Raw genomic sequence first — 17,866 nt, 5'->3', positions numbered from 1 at the left:
GGTCACATATTTAGTTCACACTATATCAAAAGTCAAATGCCAGATCTACTTATCAGTGAAAAAGACAAATGAAACACTAATAATGTGGCAACATTTTATTTAGAAGTTTTTACATACAGATATTTATTATATTTTGAAATTTTAGTGATGCAGAAATATTTGTGTGTGTTGGTCAGTGTTGATAAACAGCATTTCAACAGAAATTAATTAAATTAAAAACAGACAATTTTGAAGCAAAAGTTTAGGGTGTGAGGCAGGTCTTTCATAAATCACATCATTTCTGATCATATTGTGATTATACACACTGCAGATGTTCTCCAGCTGTATGACTGATGAATGAATGCAGACTCAGACCATTTGACCACATGATTCCAGAGTCACACACGTCAGATACAACCAATCAGAAAGCAGCTTTTGTTTTCATGCCGATAACCACGACTGACATATAAGATTGTAAGAGTGTTGACAGGATACATAGGTCACAGAGAAGAGGAGCATTAAACCAGAACACTTTAAACTCTCTCTCTCTCACACACACACACACACACACACACACTGACACGTCATATGAAGGACATAAGCATGCAAAGATTCACTCAGGGGTTTTCACAGCAGTACTATAGTGTAAACATTCTGGTTCACAAAGAACACTGAATGTTAAAAATGTATGAAGCCATCAGTGCCGACAAACAACCTTTATTTTTAGAAGTGCCCCGTCTCTCACTGTGGTCTTGGGGTTTTTTTCTGTGTGTGTTTACAGACTAAAATGATTTTTCTGTCATTTCTCACTCTCACATTGTTCCAAACCTGTTTGACTTTCTTTCTTCTTTGAAACCCAGTGGAGATATTTAGGAGAATGTCCTGGCCATACTTCACAGTATGAAAGCGAAGTGGACAGATGCATCTCAAATGACGATAAAGCACTAGAACACTTTTTTTTAACAATCGCTAAGACACATTCATTTCTCAGTACTTAGGGCGGGTCACTTTTTCAAAACTCTTCACACAGTCCTTTTACAACTTTAAGTACATCAATTAATTTGACATTCAAAATGCAGTAAAGTTTTTTATCCGACAAACACGCCTTATCATTCCAAAACAATGACCTAAAAAACACAGATAACAGTAACATTACACAGTGTTTGCTTTTGTCAAATTTCTTTACAAAACAACTGTTCAGAATTCATTGTAGTACATGATAAATACTGGATGTTTACATTTCAGTACAAGATTTGTAGCTCAGCTCACATAGATGCTGTTGTGCTTCACTGTGTTTTTGTTTCACAAAATCATCATTATCCATCTATGATCACAAGTTCCTTATTACTAAAATAGTTAAATGATTTGCAAATAGCAATGTTGTGTGGTTGGAACTACAGCTCTCAACCGGGGGGTTTCTCATTAGTATGACAAGCATGTGGACTTAATAGATCATGCTTTTTAACCAAGTAAGCAAGGAAACGTGTATTTTTCTGTATCCTTCATTCCATTTACAGTTTTTTCTCAATTCTTGAGTCACTTTTTCAAAACTCTTCACACAGTGAATCACAGTGTCTATACTGATAAACTGTGGATCATTTATGATCACATCTTACAATTTAAATGCATTCTTGCATCCCATTCTTTTCTCTAGACTACCAAAACTCAGTGTATAGGCCAGATGGCACCAGTGTTGTGGGTAACGTATTACAAGTAACATGAGTTACGTAATCAGAATACTTTTTTCAAGTAACTAGTAAAGTAACACATTACTTTTGAATTTACAAGAAAATATCTGAGTTACTTTTTGAAATAAGTAACGCCAGTTGCTTTTTTTATTTTTTTATTTTTTATTTTTTTTGCATTTATTGATTGAAACCTCTCCTGTCCCCATGCATTAATTCATCTCACTTAAAATGAATAAAAACAGTGAAATGCAACTAAGAATGACACAATTTTACACAAAGAATGACCCATTTTATTAACCAGTGTCTTGGCTGCTGGCCTTCAATGATCCAATTCAATTTTTACTAATAAACAAAAACTAATCAAGATGAACTAACATTACTTGTTCTGTTTTTTTTAATTGCTTAAAAATGTTGAACGTTCTTCTCATGTGTTCTACTGTATAGATGTGAATGTACTTTTCCTTCAGGCTTTTAGTGTGTTCATTTGGCAAAAATCTAACTTTTTTTTTAATTAAAAACAAACAAAAACTGAACAAATACACAGGTGTTTTTCTTTTTCTTTTTTTATTACATTACCTTCTCTACAGATTGTATACTTCAGTGTACATCTCTGACATCTCTGAATGAACGGCCTTCAGGAGTTACATACAGAGTGTTAACATGATTTAAAAACTGAATGTCTGTGTGCTGTTCCATGAAGATAATCTGTAATAATCTGACATTACAGCTTTTATTAATTTCTAACAATTCACCATTTTCTCACAACTATAAACAAAAATCAAATGCTTTAGTCCAAAAATATTCTCTTTTGTCAGAATCAAACTCAAGATGACAAACCCGACAAACTACTGCACTGCCTACAGAACACTAGTGAGATCTCTTCAAAACACTGTAACAATAACTGTAAAAGATATAGTGTGTTGGCAATCAGGAAAAACTCTCATTGCAATCAAGAATTGATTAAAAGTTATTAGTCCAGCACCAGTGTTGGGAGTAACGCATTACAAAAGTAATAATATTACAGTAGTATATTACTTTTTGCTGTAATGCAGTAATATAACGCATTACTAATCAATTTTGGGTAATAATATTACTTGTTATAATCTCAGTAACGCAAGTTACAACAACATATTTTAACTCAAAATTAAGTGGTGAATTTACCAACACCGCAAAAATGTAGTGTGTAGAAGGAGATGTAGGAAGGCGAAATATAACAAAAAAGTCTTTAATAACATCCACAAAAGGTAACTCCAGACAGGAACAGCAGGGAAACACACACCAACATAACTTTAAGATCCGACAACAAACACTGAACTGAATACAACTTATAAAGGGGTGCTAACGATACAAGGACAGGTGTGGATGATTACCCAATAAGGACTTAACAAGGAACGGAACAGGAAAGACCATATATGGGTGCAGAAGGGAGAAACCAACAAAGCAGTCCACAGGGGTGTGACATTACTCCCCCCTCCCAGAAGGCGCGACCCCAGGGCGGGTCTGACGGAGGGAGGAGCCAGGGAGCAGACAGAAGGGACTCGGAGCAGGAGGAGCCAGGCGAGACCCAGACCACAGCCATGATGGTGTTCCACGGCGGAGCAGAGGGAGGAGCCATGGTGGAGGAAGGACTGACGACTCCAGGGGACAACTCCTCTTGGGTGGCACCGAGGATCCGGAGGGCCAAGGCAGAGCCCAGGGCTCTGGCGACTGAGGCGGACGCAGAGCTGGAGGGAGGGAGGAGCCCAACGGAGCCGGTGGGACGGAGCGACAAGGCGCAGCCGGAGGAGTGGAGTCCTGAGGCGATGGCAGGACGACGACCGACCAAGGCAGAGCCGGAGGGACAATGGAGCCCGGTGGAGCTGGTGGACCGACGGGCGACAGTGGAGCTGAGAGCCGGGGTGGCTGAGTCCAGGACTCAGAGGCTGGAGGCGGAGACGAGGGATCCTCCAGCCATGACGCCGATGGAGACTGGCAGACCCGAGGCGAGCCCGAGGCGAGTGTGGGTTGGCTGGGCTCTGGGTGGGCCGGTGGGCTAGTTCTGGATTGGGGCCGGACACTCTCCAGACACTGGAGGATCCCTTCCCTCCAGCTAACGATACAAGGACAGGTGTGGGTGATTAACCAATAAGGACTTAACAAGGAACGGAACAGGAAAGACCATATATGGGCACAGAAGGGAGAAACCAACAAAACAGTCCACAGGGGTGTGACACCACTGGATGTATAATGAGCAGCAATAAACTACATTTTGGCATTTTATAATGCCTAGTCATACTTCTGGGGATATTTTGGTGAAACTCAACAGTAGTGTAACGCATTACAATTCAGAGACGGTAATATTGTAATGTAACTAATTACTTTTAAAAGACAGTTACTAGTAATATGTATTAGGTTTTGGAAGTAACTTGCCCAACACTGTCCAGCACCTTCGTGCGATGACACTAATGCCAGTTCTATAATGCTGAGCCAATGCAGTTCAAACAACAGTGATGCAAACAGTTGGAAACAGTTGTGACTAGTTAGTTCGTTTCTGCAATGATTCATCAAACTACAGCGGTTAAGTGGTGAGTTACGGGAAACAAAGTCTTGCTGTCTTATGGTGACTCTAGTGAATGGGTAAAATCACCAAACACGAAAACAGTGCAACATTCAAGACAACCAAAATAACAGAAGTACAAATAGACTGAACACACTTATCTCTGTCAGACGAACCTGTGTTCATACGGACAGGAAGTGCGAGTGTGTGTGTGTGTGTGTGTGTGTGTGTGCGTGTACACTTGCTAACTTGTGATGGCCAAATGCCCTCACTGACATAGTGAAGTATCATGATAACCTACTAGTCAGAAAGTGTTCGTTGGTCCTCACTAATTAAAAAGTAAATTATAAATTGATTAAGTCATGTCTGAATGAAAGTTTTGCACAGGTTTCTGTGATGCTTTGTTTAGAGCTGGAGTTCAGCAATGCAAAATTTAATTTAATTTAATTTAAAAAGTCACTAATATAGTGAACAAATGTGTTTGTGTGTGTGCGTGTGTGTGTGTGTGTGTGTTCACAGAGGGCGGGGAAGATGATTTACACTTTCTATTTCCTCTTTTTGCAGTCATGCATGCGCATGTCGTGTTTAATGTGAGATAAGCTTGACTTCTCTTCTTCAAATGTTCTGAAACAATATTTCGGTGGGAAGCCGCAGGTGTAGCTGACATCGTGAGGTTCAGACGACAGGCGGTTCATCAGTTCATGAGCTGTAAGTACAACGATCTTTCTAGATTCACACGATCCTTCGGTGTCTCTTTCTGAACATTCAGCATTAAATAGTAAGAAATAAACACGAGAGAGACTCATGATGAGATAGCATGTCTGATAAAAGTGCATTTGTTGATTATAAACTCACACATCTAGAGTATGTTAAAGGGGAAACCGAGGCTAAAATCACAGGATCTCTGTAACTACCAGACTTTGAGTCAAACTTACACAAGTGATGTTTTGTTGTTTTAATTTCAAATACTTTCATAGAACAAAAGCACACTGACATCAGACAAGAGCTGATATGTGATGAAGTCAGATTTTAATTGAAAGATTGAACTGTGTTGTCAGAACAAGAGTATTTTTATCAGGTTAGGGGCATGTTGTCACACTTGCTTTAGATGCTGTCATTTCATAACATTTTAATAGAATAAAATCTCTCAATGTAATAACAATTTGGTAAATTTCATAAATTAGCAAATTAAAGCAACCTACTGAACAATATAAAGTGAAATGTGACAGCTAGCTTCACTACTTCACGTGTAGCCAGCACACAATGTCAGTGTTTGGCTCTGAACCGTTATTTTGCAAGATTCCCGTTTTAAACTGAGATCAGATGTGTGTTTCGGTGAAGCGAATCAGCCTGTGATCCGTGAGCAAAAACAATACACAAATGAGATGAAAGTCTTTGCATTGCTGCAGCTGCAACGGTGCAGAAACGCACGGAAGCAGGTGAGCAGAACACGAGCTGCTTACAGTACAAACCTCAGACGAACACGTCACCGCATTCTGGGGAATTTCAGCTTCAGGCAGCTCTGCTCACAAAACCCCTGAAGAATATACCAAATCTACATCACTTTAAAAGAATAGATGGGATCGTGAAAATGCTGTGTTATTTGTTATTTAGAACTGCCCTGAATGAGCTATTTCACATAACGGATGTTTACATACACTCCACAAGACAAAAAAAAAAATCTGTTTATAAAATGATCTGTTCAAAAGTTTACATACCCTGAAATCATAATACCATGTGTCATTACCTGGATGATTCATGACTGTTTTTATGTTTTGTAGTTGTTGTTCATTCTCCAGCTCCTACACACTCTTTTGTTTTCCAGCATCATCTACGTATTTTAACCCCTTTCCAACAAATTACGAGATTCATCTTTTCACGAGGACAGTTGAGAGATTGAACAACTTCTACAAAAGATGAAAACATTTACTGACGCTCCAGACAGAAATACGGTGAATTACGAACAGAACGATGAAATATTTTTCTTATTTTGATCTTATTTTTACATTTAGCACTACTGTATGCTAATATTTTAATGTTTCCCAGAAAACTAAATAAATGAATTACAGGTTTACAGTCCCAGCTCTGAATGCACAGTGTGGTTTTTACTGGTGTTTTTATCATCAGTCACTGCAGATGAACACGATAGGTGATCAGTACATACGCAAGTATATTCCAGCATTAAAAAAACATTCAGTAAGCTCAAAGTCACTTTGATGTGAAAATTTCTACAAAAAAAAAAAAAAAAAAAAAAACAAAACTTAACTTTTTTACTTTTAAATACCTTACTTTTAAAAAGCATTTTGTTTAGATGACATTTAACTGAATGCAGTTTTGATGCAGCATTCATCATACTGTAACCACTATAATTTCTAAACCGTGATGTTATCAAAGTTGTAAAAAGGCCTGAGAAATTATACTTCTTTTAAAGTGTTCTCAAACAGAAGAGATCATTAGTCACGTACACAAACTGCTGTAGGAAAAGCAGCCCGTTTAAACATAATTTTGCCGTGTTCTGACTAAACGAAATTCAGGAGACCTATTAGCACTTAAGTAACTTAAATATATAAATGCATGGCTGCAAGTCAAATTCTATTTTATTGATTTACACATTTTTACGATCTGACACATTTCTCAGCATGTAGGTCACTTTTCAAAACTCTTCACACTGTTCTCCTAACCAACTTTCATCTCGGCACAACCGTTATGTCACATTCAGAATGCACTAAAACTACCAAAAAAACTTCATACATGTTTCAATTCAGCTCATTATTTTATAACACTAAAGGGTTTCACTCAACAAACACGTTGTCACTCATAAAACAATGACCTAAAAACACTAACAACAGACAGCATTATACAAGTTTGTTTTCGTGTTATTTTTTTTTTTTTTAAAACAAGATTAAAACTCTCTACTGTTTAGAAATAACTGTTACATAGTCCATGTTTACATTCCTAATTTGTGTCATTTTGTGAGGATGGTAATGGAATTTTAAGACTAACACGTGTGTGGGTGTTCAGCTAAATCAAACTTTTTTATAGCATTTCATTTTTTTTTAAATATTCGGAATATTTTAATATAGTATTACTGTAGAAATATAGCAAATTGTTGTCTAATTCTGCTTTGTACTATGTTAAGATTTGAACTTAGGTTTAAAACTTTTGTATAGAGCATATAAACGTGAAAAGTGGCCTGTAGGTACATGAAGTGTTAGTGATGTTTGTGTGTGGGTGAGAAAAGAATTCATGCCATTTAAAAGATTTATTCATTGTGATGGGTTTAGCTCACATAGACTGATGTTGTGCTTCACTCTGTGAAGAGTTTTGAAAAAGTGGTCTAAGTATTGCGAATTGTTAAACGCGATTGTTTAAAAAGAAAACGTAATTAAACCTTTTAAGTTGCAAACATTATTTTGATGAATTCTGCTGACATAATAACGCTGATCATTACATCAGCCTAATATTATGTGCGATTTAAACTCAAATTTCAGTTTTTTTATGAAATTGTAGTAACTTGAAATTGTCTAGATGGCTTTGAAAATTAGGCAGTGGATTTGAGTTCCCAGCATGCTTTTGTAGGGCTAGATAAAGACAGAAAATGTCGAAATGAAGCGTTATTTTAAGTAAAGGGACGTTGTTAGTGTTGAATGCTATGTTTGACATTTAAAGAAGTTTCTGTTGTGCTGAAGTGTTCTTGTGGTTGGCGTTGTGCTGAAGAACAGAGATCATGGTTAGATTGTGGGTGGACACATGAAAGTTTACACTGACTCTACAGCTGCGTCCACCAGCAGAAAAATACTGCCTTTTGCAAACAGCATACGGACGGAGGAACGGAACACAGCATGACAGAATCCAACGATCGTGTCACTGAAATACCTTCATCTGATTGATTTCTGATTTCTGGGGCAGCAGATGTGTCCTTCATTCTCCACATCCCACAATCCGTTGTGTTTGATTCTGTAGTCGACCTAAAAAGATGTCATCTGAAAGCTGCGGTTGATGGTCAGTTTGTGTAAACGTACACTTTTGTCTTTTCTCACGTTTGATGTCATTTCTAGTGAGAAATTAGTATTGCGGTAATGAAATATTTGCGTAGTTATGTTTTGTTGAAGATCATTAAGTCGTTATGGTGCCTTAAAAGTCCGTCTGAAATCAGTGTTGTGCACTGCAAACACGGCAAAGTCAGCTGCCTAAATGTTCAGACGCAGAGCAATGGCTGACATTTAGTTTGTGCTCTACTAGCTGCTGATATAACCTAAAATGGCCATCACTCAGTTAGATAAGTTAATTTGCCTGTGTTTAGGTGTGTTTATGCTATACATTTTTCAGCTCCTCAAGTCAAAGTAGTTTCCTTGTCAAACATTATTTAATCAGATGATGTTATAACTCAAAAAGTTTGATGTGTACATTTTTTACATTCTCAGAACATTCAAAACATCCAGTTTTTTAAATGTGTTATGAACTTTTGTTCTTTTCTTTTTTTTTTTTTTTTTATCATATCAACTTTAAGAAGAACATTAGAACAATGTTTTGTTGGGCGTTACTTTTGTTCTCTGAATCATCTGAAGCAAGTAGTACGTTTTAAAAAACATTACAGCCAACTAAATTGAAAAGCATTCCATAAATGGTGTACTGTAGAAATAAAATTTTGTTATTTTTGATAATGTTTTGATAACATTATTAAAAACTAGACAACTTGTGTTGACATTGCTGACAGAACGTTTGTTCAAAACTTTGAGAGAACGTTCTGAGAAACGTTCCCTGTTCACTGGATGTCGTTTTGGTTGTTTTTAGGTCATCGGTTGCGTGAGCTTTCGATCAGAGGTTGTGTTGTGATGTCTCAGTAAGCATAAAGCTGAAAATATTGAGTTAGTCGTGACCAAACACAGTTTAGTTTGTATTAAATGTCATTGGGTGTTTAAGTTCAACCCATAAAATGACTGACCAATAGAACAAAGACAGGGATAGTTCATCCAAATGTAATCATTCAGTCAACACTGCTCACCCTCATGTCATCCAAACAAAAGACATAAAGTCAGGTGGGTTTGAAGTGGCATGAGGGTCAGTAAACGGCAGAACTGTCACGTTTGGCTGATCTGCGTCTTTTTCATGTGGTTGTGCTGCAATGTGAGTGTTTGGCTGGTTGTGATGTAAATGTCTGCAGTGTGTGACTGCCATGTGTTCGACTCTTTAAAGTTGCAATATTCACTCTGTGTATGCATTGTTTCTCGTTCTAGTCTCTGAGTTGTCTCCATAATGGAGGCGACAGGGAAATATGACTTCACCGCCACAGCGGAGGACGAGCTGAGCTTCAGGAAGGGAGATACAATCAAGGTGTGTTCAACATTTACATCACACAGATACACACATGCACACATGCACTCAACTCATTCAATTATTCTGACCATTCAGATACGTTACACCTGAGTTCGCCAGTCCTCTGGAGCTCCTGAAATGAGTTTAATCACATGCTCCTCTGTAGATTTTAGGCACCAATGATGACTGGTTCAGAGCAGAAATAAACGGCATGGAGGGATTCGTGCCACGGAATTACATCAACATCCATTTCCCCAGGTAACAGACGTCACACCTCACTGAAACACGACTGCCAGACTCTTTGGCAAGACATTTTAACATTTAATCTATAAAATAAACTAGCATCTAATTTTAATGCTGCTAGTACTTATTTTTAGCTACTAGTATCTATTCCATTAGGTTCCAATACTTATTCATTAGATACTAGCAACTATTCTAACTATGCAAATTTTGCCATTGACTTCTATTGGGACGTGTCATTCAGATATCAATTATTCAGTTCTGACTATGTATTCCAATAGTGACTAATACATATTTTTTATATACTAGTAGTTATTCATTAGGTACTAGTACTTATTTTTTTAGATGTTAGTACCTGTTATTAGATAATAGTACGTAATCATTATATACGATCAGATACTCATACCTATTAAATATATACTAGTATTTTTTTATTACATACTAGTACTTATTCCGTAGCTATTAGTACTTATTCAATAGATACTAGTACTTATTCATTAGCTACTAGTACACATTTATTAGATACAAGTACTTACTCCAAATGCACAGAAGCAGAGCCTAAAACAAACAAATGACATGAGAAAATTTGCCAGCCAAAGAATTTTTTTACCAGCCATGAAACTCTTTTTGCTAGTTACTTTTATGGTGTAATTACTACATTTTTGTGTCAATCCATGGTCATATTTAGTGCAAACAATGAGCTGTCACTTTAATTCAGCGCATCCAGCACAGCAAAAATAAACTCGGTGTGGGAACGATCACTATACTGCTGCAGACGCAGCGCTCCTGGAACACACTGCCAGACCACAACCGTGTGCAGTGTGAACACTCAAATCCGTTAACATGAGCATGGAAAAATGTGCACCATATACACACTGCAAACAGAGTATGTGCGAAACAGTTGTACAGAATCAAATACAAACCATTCTCTCTTTTATCCACTGTCAGTGAAACACTATCTCTCGCTAAAACACTGAGAACCGTCATGACTTTCTGATGTTTGCTCGTTATGTTTCCGTTCCATTCCGACGTAACCCCAGGTACGTGTCGCCACATTCTCAGGTTATGAAGAATAAAGAAGGGAAAACTTAATCTTCTGAAACAAAACAGCAATATCTTCTCAGGTAAAAGTTATTAGAACCTTGTCTAGGGACAAATTAGCCATCAAACTTCTCTGACCTTATCAGCCCGTCTGTATCCTATTATTTGATCCGCTCTTGTCGCTTATGACAAAACAGCTAACCAGTCACGATGATGTTATCTTCAGAAAAGATTATTTTATTCGCTTACATCAGCAGCAAGTGAATCTCTTTAAAAACTGGCTGTTGTTTTCACTACATTGCGTTTTTATAATTTGTAAAAGTTTTACCCGCCAAAGGGGACTGACACTATTACATTTACTCGCCAACGCCGATTTGGCACTTGGCGAATGTTCATTTTAGGCCCTGCATAGAAGTCAGTGGTAAAACTGTAAAATGTCTTTCTAGTAACAGTAAAGTAGCTATAATTCGCTATTGAAATAATTACTAGTATCTAACATGGTATCTAATGAATAATTATTAATTTCTTTAGATTAGCCCCCAAAAAAGTATAAGCGCTATTAGCTGAAGAATATGTACTAGTAGCTAATGAACAAGTACTAGTACTTAATGGAATAGGTACAAGTAGCTAACAAAATAAGATGAAACAAAATGTAACAAAATAATACTAGAAGCATTCGATAAAATACTAGTATGTTTAAAGGATTAAATGTCTTGCCACAGAGAGCAAACGGAATAGTTGCAATATTCCGTTTGCGTAACACCAGGTTGACCAATACGCAACAGACAACTGACACTCAACATTGTGTAGTTAGTTAGTGATGTTCGCCTAGTCAGTCCTCATTATCTCTAGTGCTCAAAGTGATCTGAACAAACCCGTAACACTAGTATTAAAGTGTAGGACTGGATATTGATTTGATATCAATTCATTTGGACATGTTTGAACTGCAGCGCAGTTTTACAGTCACGATCAGCTCTGTCTCTATTCCAGTAAACAGCTCTTCAATCCAATCAACAGCCTGTGGATAAGATCAAGTCCCGCCCTGTGGTTGTTTTATGTGGTAATAAAGAACCTTCCGTTCCGTTCAGTTTTAATGAAGCCACATGTATAAAGTAAACATTCTGTGAGAACAGAGGCTCTGTCTCTCTGACACCCCAGAACTCACAATAATCTACAGAAACTGATCTGCTCCATCACTATGAGTCAAAGGTTTTTTTAATTTTATTGTCAAAATACAAGCGGTTAAATGCTGAAAAATGTGTTGGATTCATTCAAAGTTCTATATCTACATAATTAAGACTGTTGTATTATAAATAGGATAAACAAGACAGTGACATCTAGAGGAGATGACTGGTAGTGATAGGATTTAGAAAGAACTACAAAAGACCTATATTCTTGAAACAACTAAAAATATTACTTGATTTTTTAAGTGCTTTATTTATTTATTATTTTTGCCAAGCCCATATCTTATCGGTTCTGCATTATTTTTTAAGCTGTCAAGTTAAATATTTTGCCCTGGTGAATCACAAAATGCATTTATGATGCATTCATTAGTATATTTGTTCTTTATCTGTGTATTTTTATTTGGGAACATTCACTTTTACTAAAGAATTAAAGGGACAGTTCACCCAAAATGGAACATTCTGTCATCATTTACTCGTCCTCATGATGTTCCAAACCAGTTAGATTTTTTTCCGAACACAAAAGAGGATATTTAGAAGAATGTTTGTAACTGTAAATAATCGTTGAGTGCAATAGAATGGTAAGATGAGGAGATGTGTAGTTTGGTTACCAACATTCTTCAAAATATCTTTTGCTCAAAATATCATTGCTCAAATTTAAAAGAACACGTCATATTAAAGCAGTGTTTCTTCAGCTGGTATCAGGAGAACACAAGCCGTCATTCAGCCCAGGAAGAACTCATGTGCAAACCGATCGGATCCTTCCTCATCCGAGGTTCCCAGAGTTCACCGGGAGAATTCTCCATTTCAGTCAGGTACGGCACACACACACACACACACACACACACACCAGCTTCCATGTTTATGGGGATATTGCATGAACATAATGGTTTTTATATGGTGTGTTTTCAGACATGAGAATGATGTGCAGCACTTTAAAGTGATGAGAGAGCGGCGCGGTCAGTATTACCTGTGGAGCGAGACCTTCAACTCCCTCAACAGACTGGTGGAGTTCTACACGCAAAACTCCATCTCCAAACACAGCCGCGTCTTCCTGCTCACAGAGCAGCGGGTGAGTCCAGCCACTCGTCAACCATGACAATATTACTAGCAATGCCTCGGCAACACTATAGCAGCTACCTAGAACATCCTAGCCACACCATCTAACCACTAACATCTTAGAAACCACCTGAGTGAACACACAGTAACCACCTAACAATGTCCTGGCAAACACCTAAAGCACTCCTAGCAGTGTGTTCAATGTTTTTCTCTCCAAACGCTCACTGTTTGTGTTTCTTTCTGTTCTGCCTCTTTCTCTCACGCAGAATCCACCTGATTTCCCACACAAGAAGTCTGCTGAACCGCCACCCATCTCTCAGGTACAGCCGCTGCCACTCACGTGACGTCAGTCAGTCATCGGATGAGCTTCAGTCTCAAATTATGCTTTTCTTCTGCAGGAGAGACACAATTACAGAACACCAGCTCCAGCCTATCCTCGCCCACCCGAACCCTCACCACTACCGCCACCGCAGGTGAGACACACACACGCAGGTCATGTGACACACAGCGTAAGCATCCGATCTGTCAGTAGCGCTGAATCACACAGTGCTGTTCGTTTGTGTGTGCAGGCGTCTGCGCTGCAGGTTCGGGCCATGTATGACTTCACTGCGGAGCGCAGATGAGCTGAACTTTCACACTGGAGATATAATCGAGGTTTTAGATCAGTCTGATCGTTTTTGGTGGAAAGGTGTTCTGCGCGGGAGAACCGGACTCTTCCCCGTCAACTACACCAATCCTGTCTGAGGATCCGTGACAGATGTTTGGCTGGAAAGGCGTTTCACCTTCTATTCTTTGAGTTGTGATGTTGCAAAATAATGATATATGCATAAATAGTACAGTTCTGAATTTAAGAAACACATTTTCACCTTGTCATGTGTACAGAACACACACACACACATCAGAGATTTGGAAAAATTGGGTGTTCAGTTTGAGCACTTTTACAAACAAGTCTTTCAGAACTGTTATGATGCTCTGCATATGGACTGTATGAAATGTTCCTGAGATGTGATCTTTATCCAAGTATTACATAAGTACATCCATATTTAATAACACATACAGAGTTATGATGTTATTAAATGAATGGTTCGCTTACAATTTTGAAAAATGTCAGAATTCTCTTTCTTAGTGCATGTTAAACCAAAAACTTTCTTGAAAAAAATTCATAAAGCATCTATTCACTTGCTGGTCTGTGTGGCTACTTTTCACTATCAGTTCCACTCCAGTCAATTCCAAGCCCCATCCTACTTTGTCCTCATTTAAAGGAATAGCTCACCCAAAAACAAAAAATGTGCTCACCCTCAGGCAGGCCTGGCACTACGGGGCAGCATCTCCTCAAATCTGGTCCATGAGATTCACCTTACTGCAGAGTTTAGCTCTAACCCTAATTAAACATGCTGATCAATGTCTTCAGGATGATTAGAAAATCACAGGTGAGTCTGATCAGGGTTGGAGTTATACTCTGCAGCACATCGGCCCTTCAGGGCAAGATCTGAGGAACCCTGCGCTAGTGGGGTCAAGTGTACTACAAGTGCACTGTAAAAAATAAAAAACACAATTTGTTGAGTCAGCTTAAAATAATTTGTTACCCTGCTGCCTTAAAAATTTAAGTTCAGTCAACTAAAATAAGTTTAGACAACTTGAAATGTTAAGTTGGACTAAGTAACAACTTAGATATTTGTGTTTGCTAAACTTAACAGATGGGTAAGTAACCCAGCTGCCTTAAAATTTTAAGTTGATTCAACTCAAATATCTAAGTTGTCACTTAGAATAATTTAACATTTCAAGTTGAATGAACTTTTTTTTGAGTTGACTGAACTTAAAATTTTAAGGCAGCCACAACACAAGTTGACTCAACAAATTGTTTTTTACAGTGTGGTTACTAAATACATTTCTTGTAATACAGAGATAGTATGTTAAAAGCACATTTTTGTTCATATGCATGGTGTCCCAAAATAGCACATTTGAGTACACTTAAGCCTTTTTAGCACGATTTTAGCAATCCTATATGATCATTGCGGATCACACTGTGTGACATGGATCTAATGAACTTGGGTGCGACATGCATGTCACTCTATGATGATGACACCTATTGAAAGAGGAAGGAGGAAGTGCAGTTTCAAGTTTTAGCGCCATGTCGCGTTAATTTCATGTTGCATTTTTATTGGCTGGTCAGTAAACGTGGGACGTGGCAGCAAACACACCGTGTGTTGATTAGGCTAAATTTCTGACACTGTCAAAAAATGGTCATAGGCTATCTTTAGTCACAAGACCGTGACAACGGCCGTCTTTGGACCTTTCTCACTGTACGACACAGGACCACAGATTAGGAGCCACGATCACAGAAATCGCCACAATTGTTTCACGATGTCGTCTGGGACAGCTGAAAATTGTGCTGTGTGTTTCAGGCTTTAGATGTTCTTAAGATTATTACTGAAGAATGATTTTTAGTATATTAAGTACAAATTAGTGCGTGAAAATAGAGCACTGTAAGTACATTATGGAAGTGCACCTTTTTCCTGGGATTTACTGTGTTCACAAGCAGGAGGAAAAATACAAGAAACTAGTAAAATAATGCGAAGACTGATGTGGAAATAGGGCTATCACAGTATCCTTGTGAAAAATACATGAGATTGCTTGAAGAACCCTGACAAACCATACACGGCTGAGCTAATTCTCTTCACGTTTCAGCATGGGCCAGTATAAAAGGAGAAAGTGATGTGACATCACGCACACACACGAGACAGTATGTTGCTGTGTGTCTCTGTGATTTCGGTCTCTGTTGATTGTGTGACTGTGACGTCTCTGTAGCTGCTACTTATTCACCATCAGTGTCGGGAAGGTTACTTTGGAAATGTAATAGGTTACAGATTACAAGTTACTTGATTTAAAATGTAATAAGTAGTGTAATTTTTCAATTACTTTATTAATGTAACTGATTAGTTTTAATTACTTTTTGATTACTTTCCTAATTTTCTAATATTTTCAACTGTTAATCATTTTGAAACATTTAAACCAGGCAGAGTGAACCTTACAATGGCACTTAACACTGATTACTCTCAGACTTTCAAAATCCTTTCAAAACACTTGAGTTAAGATTATAAGTAAGGGATAATATACATCTTTATTTTGCAATAACAACTGGCTGGATGTACATTATCTCACTTATTACACAGCTGCTTGATAGATTATTTAGATGTTTCATGTCAAAATTATTACTGAGTTGAAATATTTGAACGCAAAGCTTCCATGAAGAAATCAGTTGCTAGCAAACGGCAAGTTCAAACTAGACATTTTAGGGATACAGTGCAGTCATACAAGTTTTCTAACACAACATTTTACCACATAAATAATTAAGTAGTAGTACTAGTTTTTTAGTTATCTTATAATCCATTACGGTGTACAAAGAAAAAAAAAAAAAAAAAAAAAATGGCAGCAGCTGCGTTTGTATGAAACAATGAGTCCATGATACCAAGATGACAGAATTAAGAAATTGTCCACATAATATTGAATTAAGCTTTAATATTTTATTAGCTAACCAAATGCAAAGCTTCTGCCAAGAAAAACTATCAAGAATATAGCACTGACTTAAGTTGCCCTGAATGAGTTATTAGCTTTTACCAGTTGTTATCAGGCACAGATACACAAATTCATTTTTTTTTTTGTTTGTTTTTTTACTTTTTGGGGGGTGGCTTTTTATGCCTTTTATTGTGATATGACAGTAGAGAGATGACAGGAAAGAGCTGGGCGGTGAGAGGGGAGCAGGATCGGCAAATGGGCCTTGAGACGGGAATCAAACTCGGGTCACTGTGAGCACAGCTGAACTGTATGTCGGCACGCTAACCATGAGGCTATTGGCACCGACGCCACAAACTCAGACTTAACAGCTCTTATTTACTTTGAGATCATTGAGAGGTTAAATACGGTTACGGTTCGTGCTGGATGGACAAGACGGGAAACGAGATACAATACAAACAATTACTTTAATATAAATCTTCATACGAATCAGGCAGGAACAGGCAGGAACTCAGCGATACATCCACACACACCAAACAACATCAAGGACAGACAGAGAACTCAGAATTCAAACAGACTTATAAAGGGTGATCAGGAACTCGAGCCGCGTCGAAACGCTTTGGGAACGCCTTCAGCGTGACCGCGCTCTGAATCACGTGTGCAATCAAACCAATGGAAGAACGAAACGTCACAGGCGGGTGACGTCACTGACCAGGAAGCATAAAAGCACGTGCGCCAGAACGAGCGTCAGCTTCTGTCTTTCAGCAGCGCTCTGTGTTTGTGTCTGTGCTGTTCCCTTTTTGGTTGCTAGTTTGCACCACTTTTATTTTGGAACAGATGTCGAAAAAATCTGAGAAAACCAAAAACGTTAGCAAGCCAGGTTTTAGAGCGTGTGTTCCTCCCTGCTCTCGTTACATCTCGAGCGGGGATACACACGCTCTATGCGTGGCTTGCTTGGGAGCGGAGCATGCGGCATCGGCCCTCGAGCGGTCCGATTGCCCGCATTGCGACGCATTGCCGATGCGTCTGCTCCGCTCCCGGAAGGACCTCTTCTCCGCGGAGGGGTCCTTCATCAGCGTTCCCCGCGGGTCCGGTCCCGCTTCCGCCGAGGCGGAGCGGCGGCTGCACTCGTGGGGTTCGCAACTGGATCTGGTGGAGGGTATGGAGACGGGTGACCCCCTATCTTCTGCCTCACCCACCAGATCCGCTGCCCGGCCTTCGGGATCGGAAGCCCGCGCTGCGGTTTCTTCCCCCCGGGGGTCGGCCTCCACGCTCGCCATATCTTCCTCCGAGGAGGTTGACGTGGTGAGTGT

At 38.6% G+C, this 17,866-nt stretch overlaps 1 protein-coding gene across 1 annotated transcript; it reads left to right on the top strand.

Annotated features, from left to right (window-relative positions):
* Positions 1-4,752: 4,752 nt before the first annotated feature.
* grap2b (GRB2 related adaptor protein 2b) lies at positions 4,753-14,221 on the top strand. The gene is given in 9 exon segments (XM_051111457.1): positions 4,753-4,911; positions 9,441-9,537; positions 9,686-9,777; positions 12,677-12,796; positions 12,894-13,053; positions 13,307-13,360; positions 13,439-13,513; positions 13,610-13,653; positions 13,655-14,221. Coding segments are annotated over 8 exon segments (753 nt in total). The 5' UTR covers positions 4,753-4,911; positions 9,441-9,459; the 3' UTR covers positions 13,785-14,221.
* The last annotated feature ends 3,645 nt before the right edge of the window (positions 14,222-17,866 follow it).

Source organism: Labeo rohita, chromosome 6 (assembly GCF_022985175.1).
Source record: "Labeo rohita strain BAU-BD-2019 chromosome 6, IGBB_LRoh.1.0, whole genome shotgun sequence".
In the NCBI taxonomy this organism is placed as follows: Eukaryota; Metazoa; Chordata; class Actinopteri; order Cypriniformes; family Cyprinidae; genus Labeo; species Labeo rohita.
This window is presented reverse-complemented; position numbering and strand designations above follow the sequence as displayed.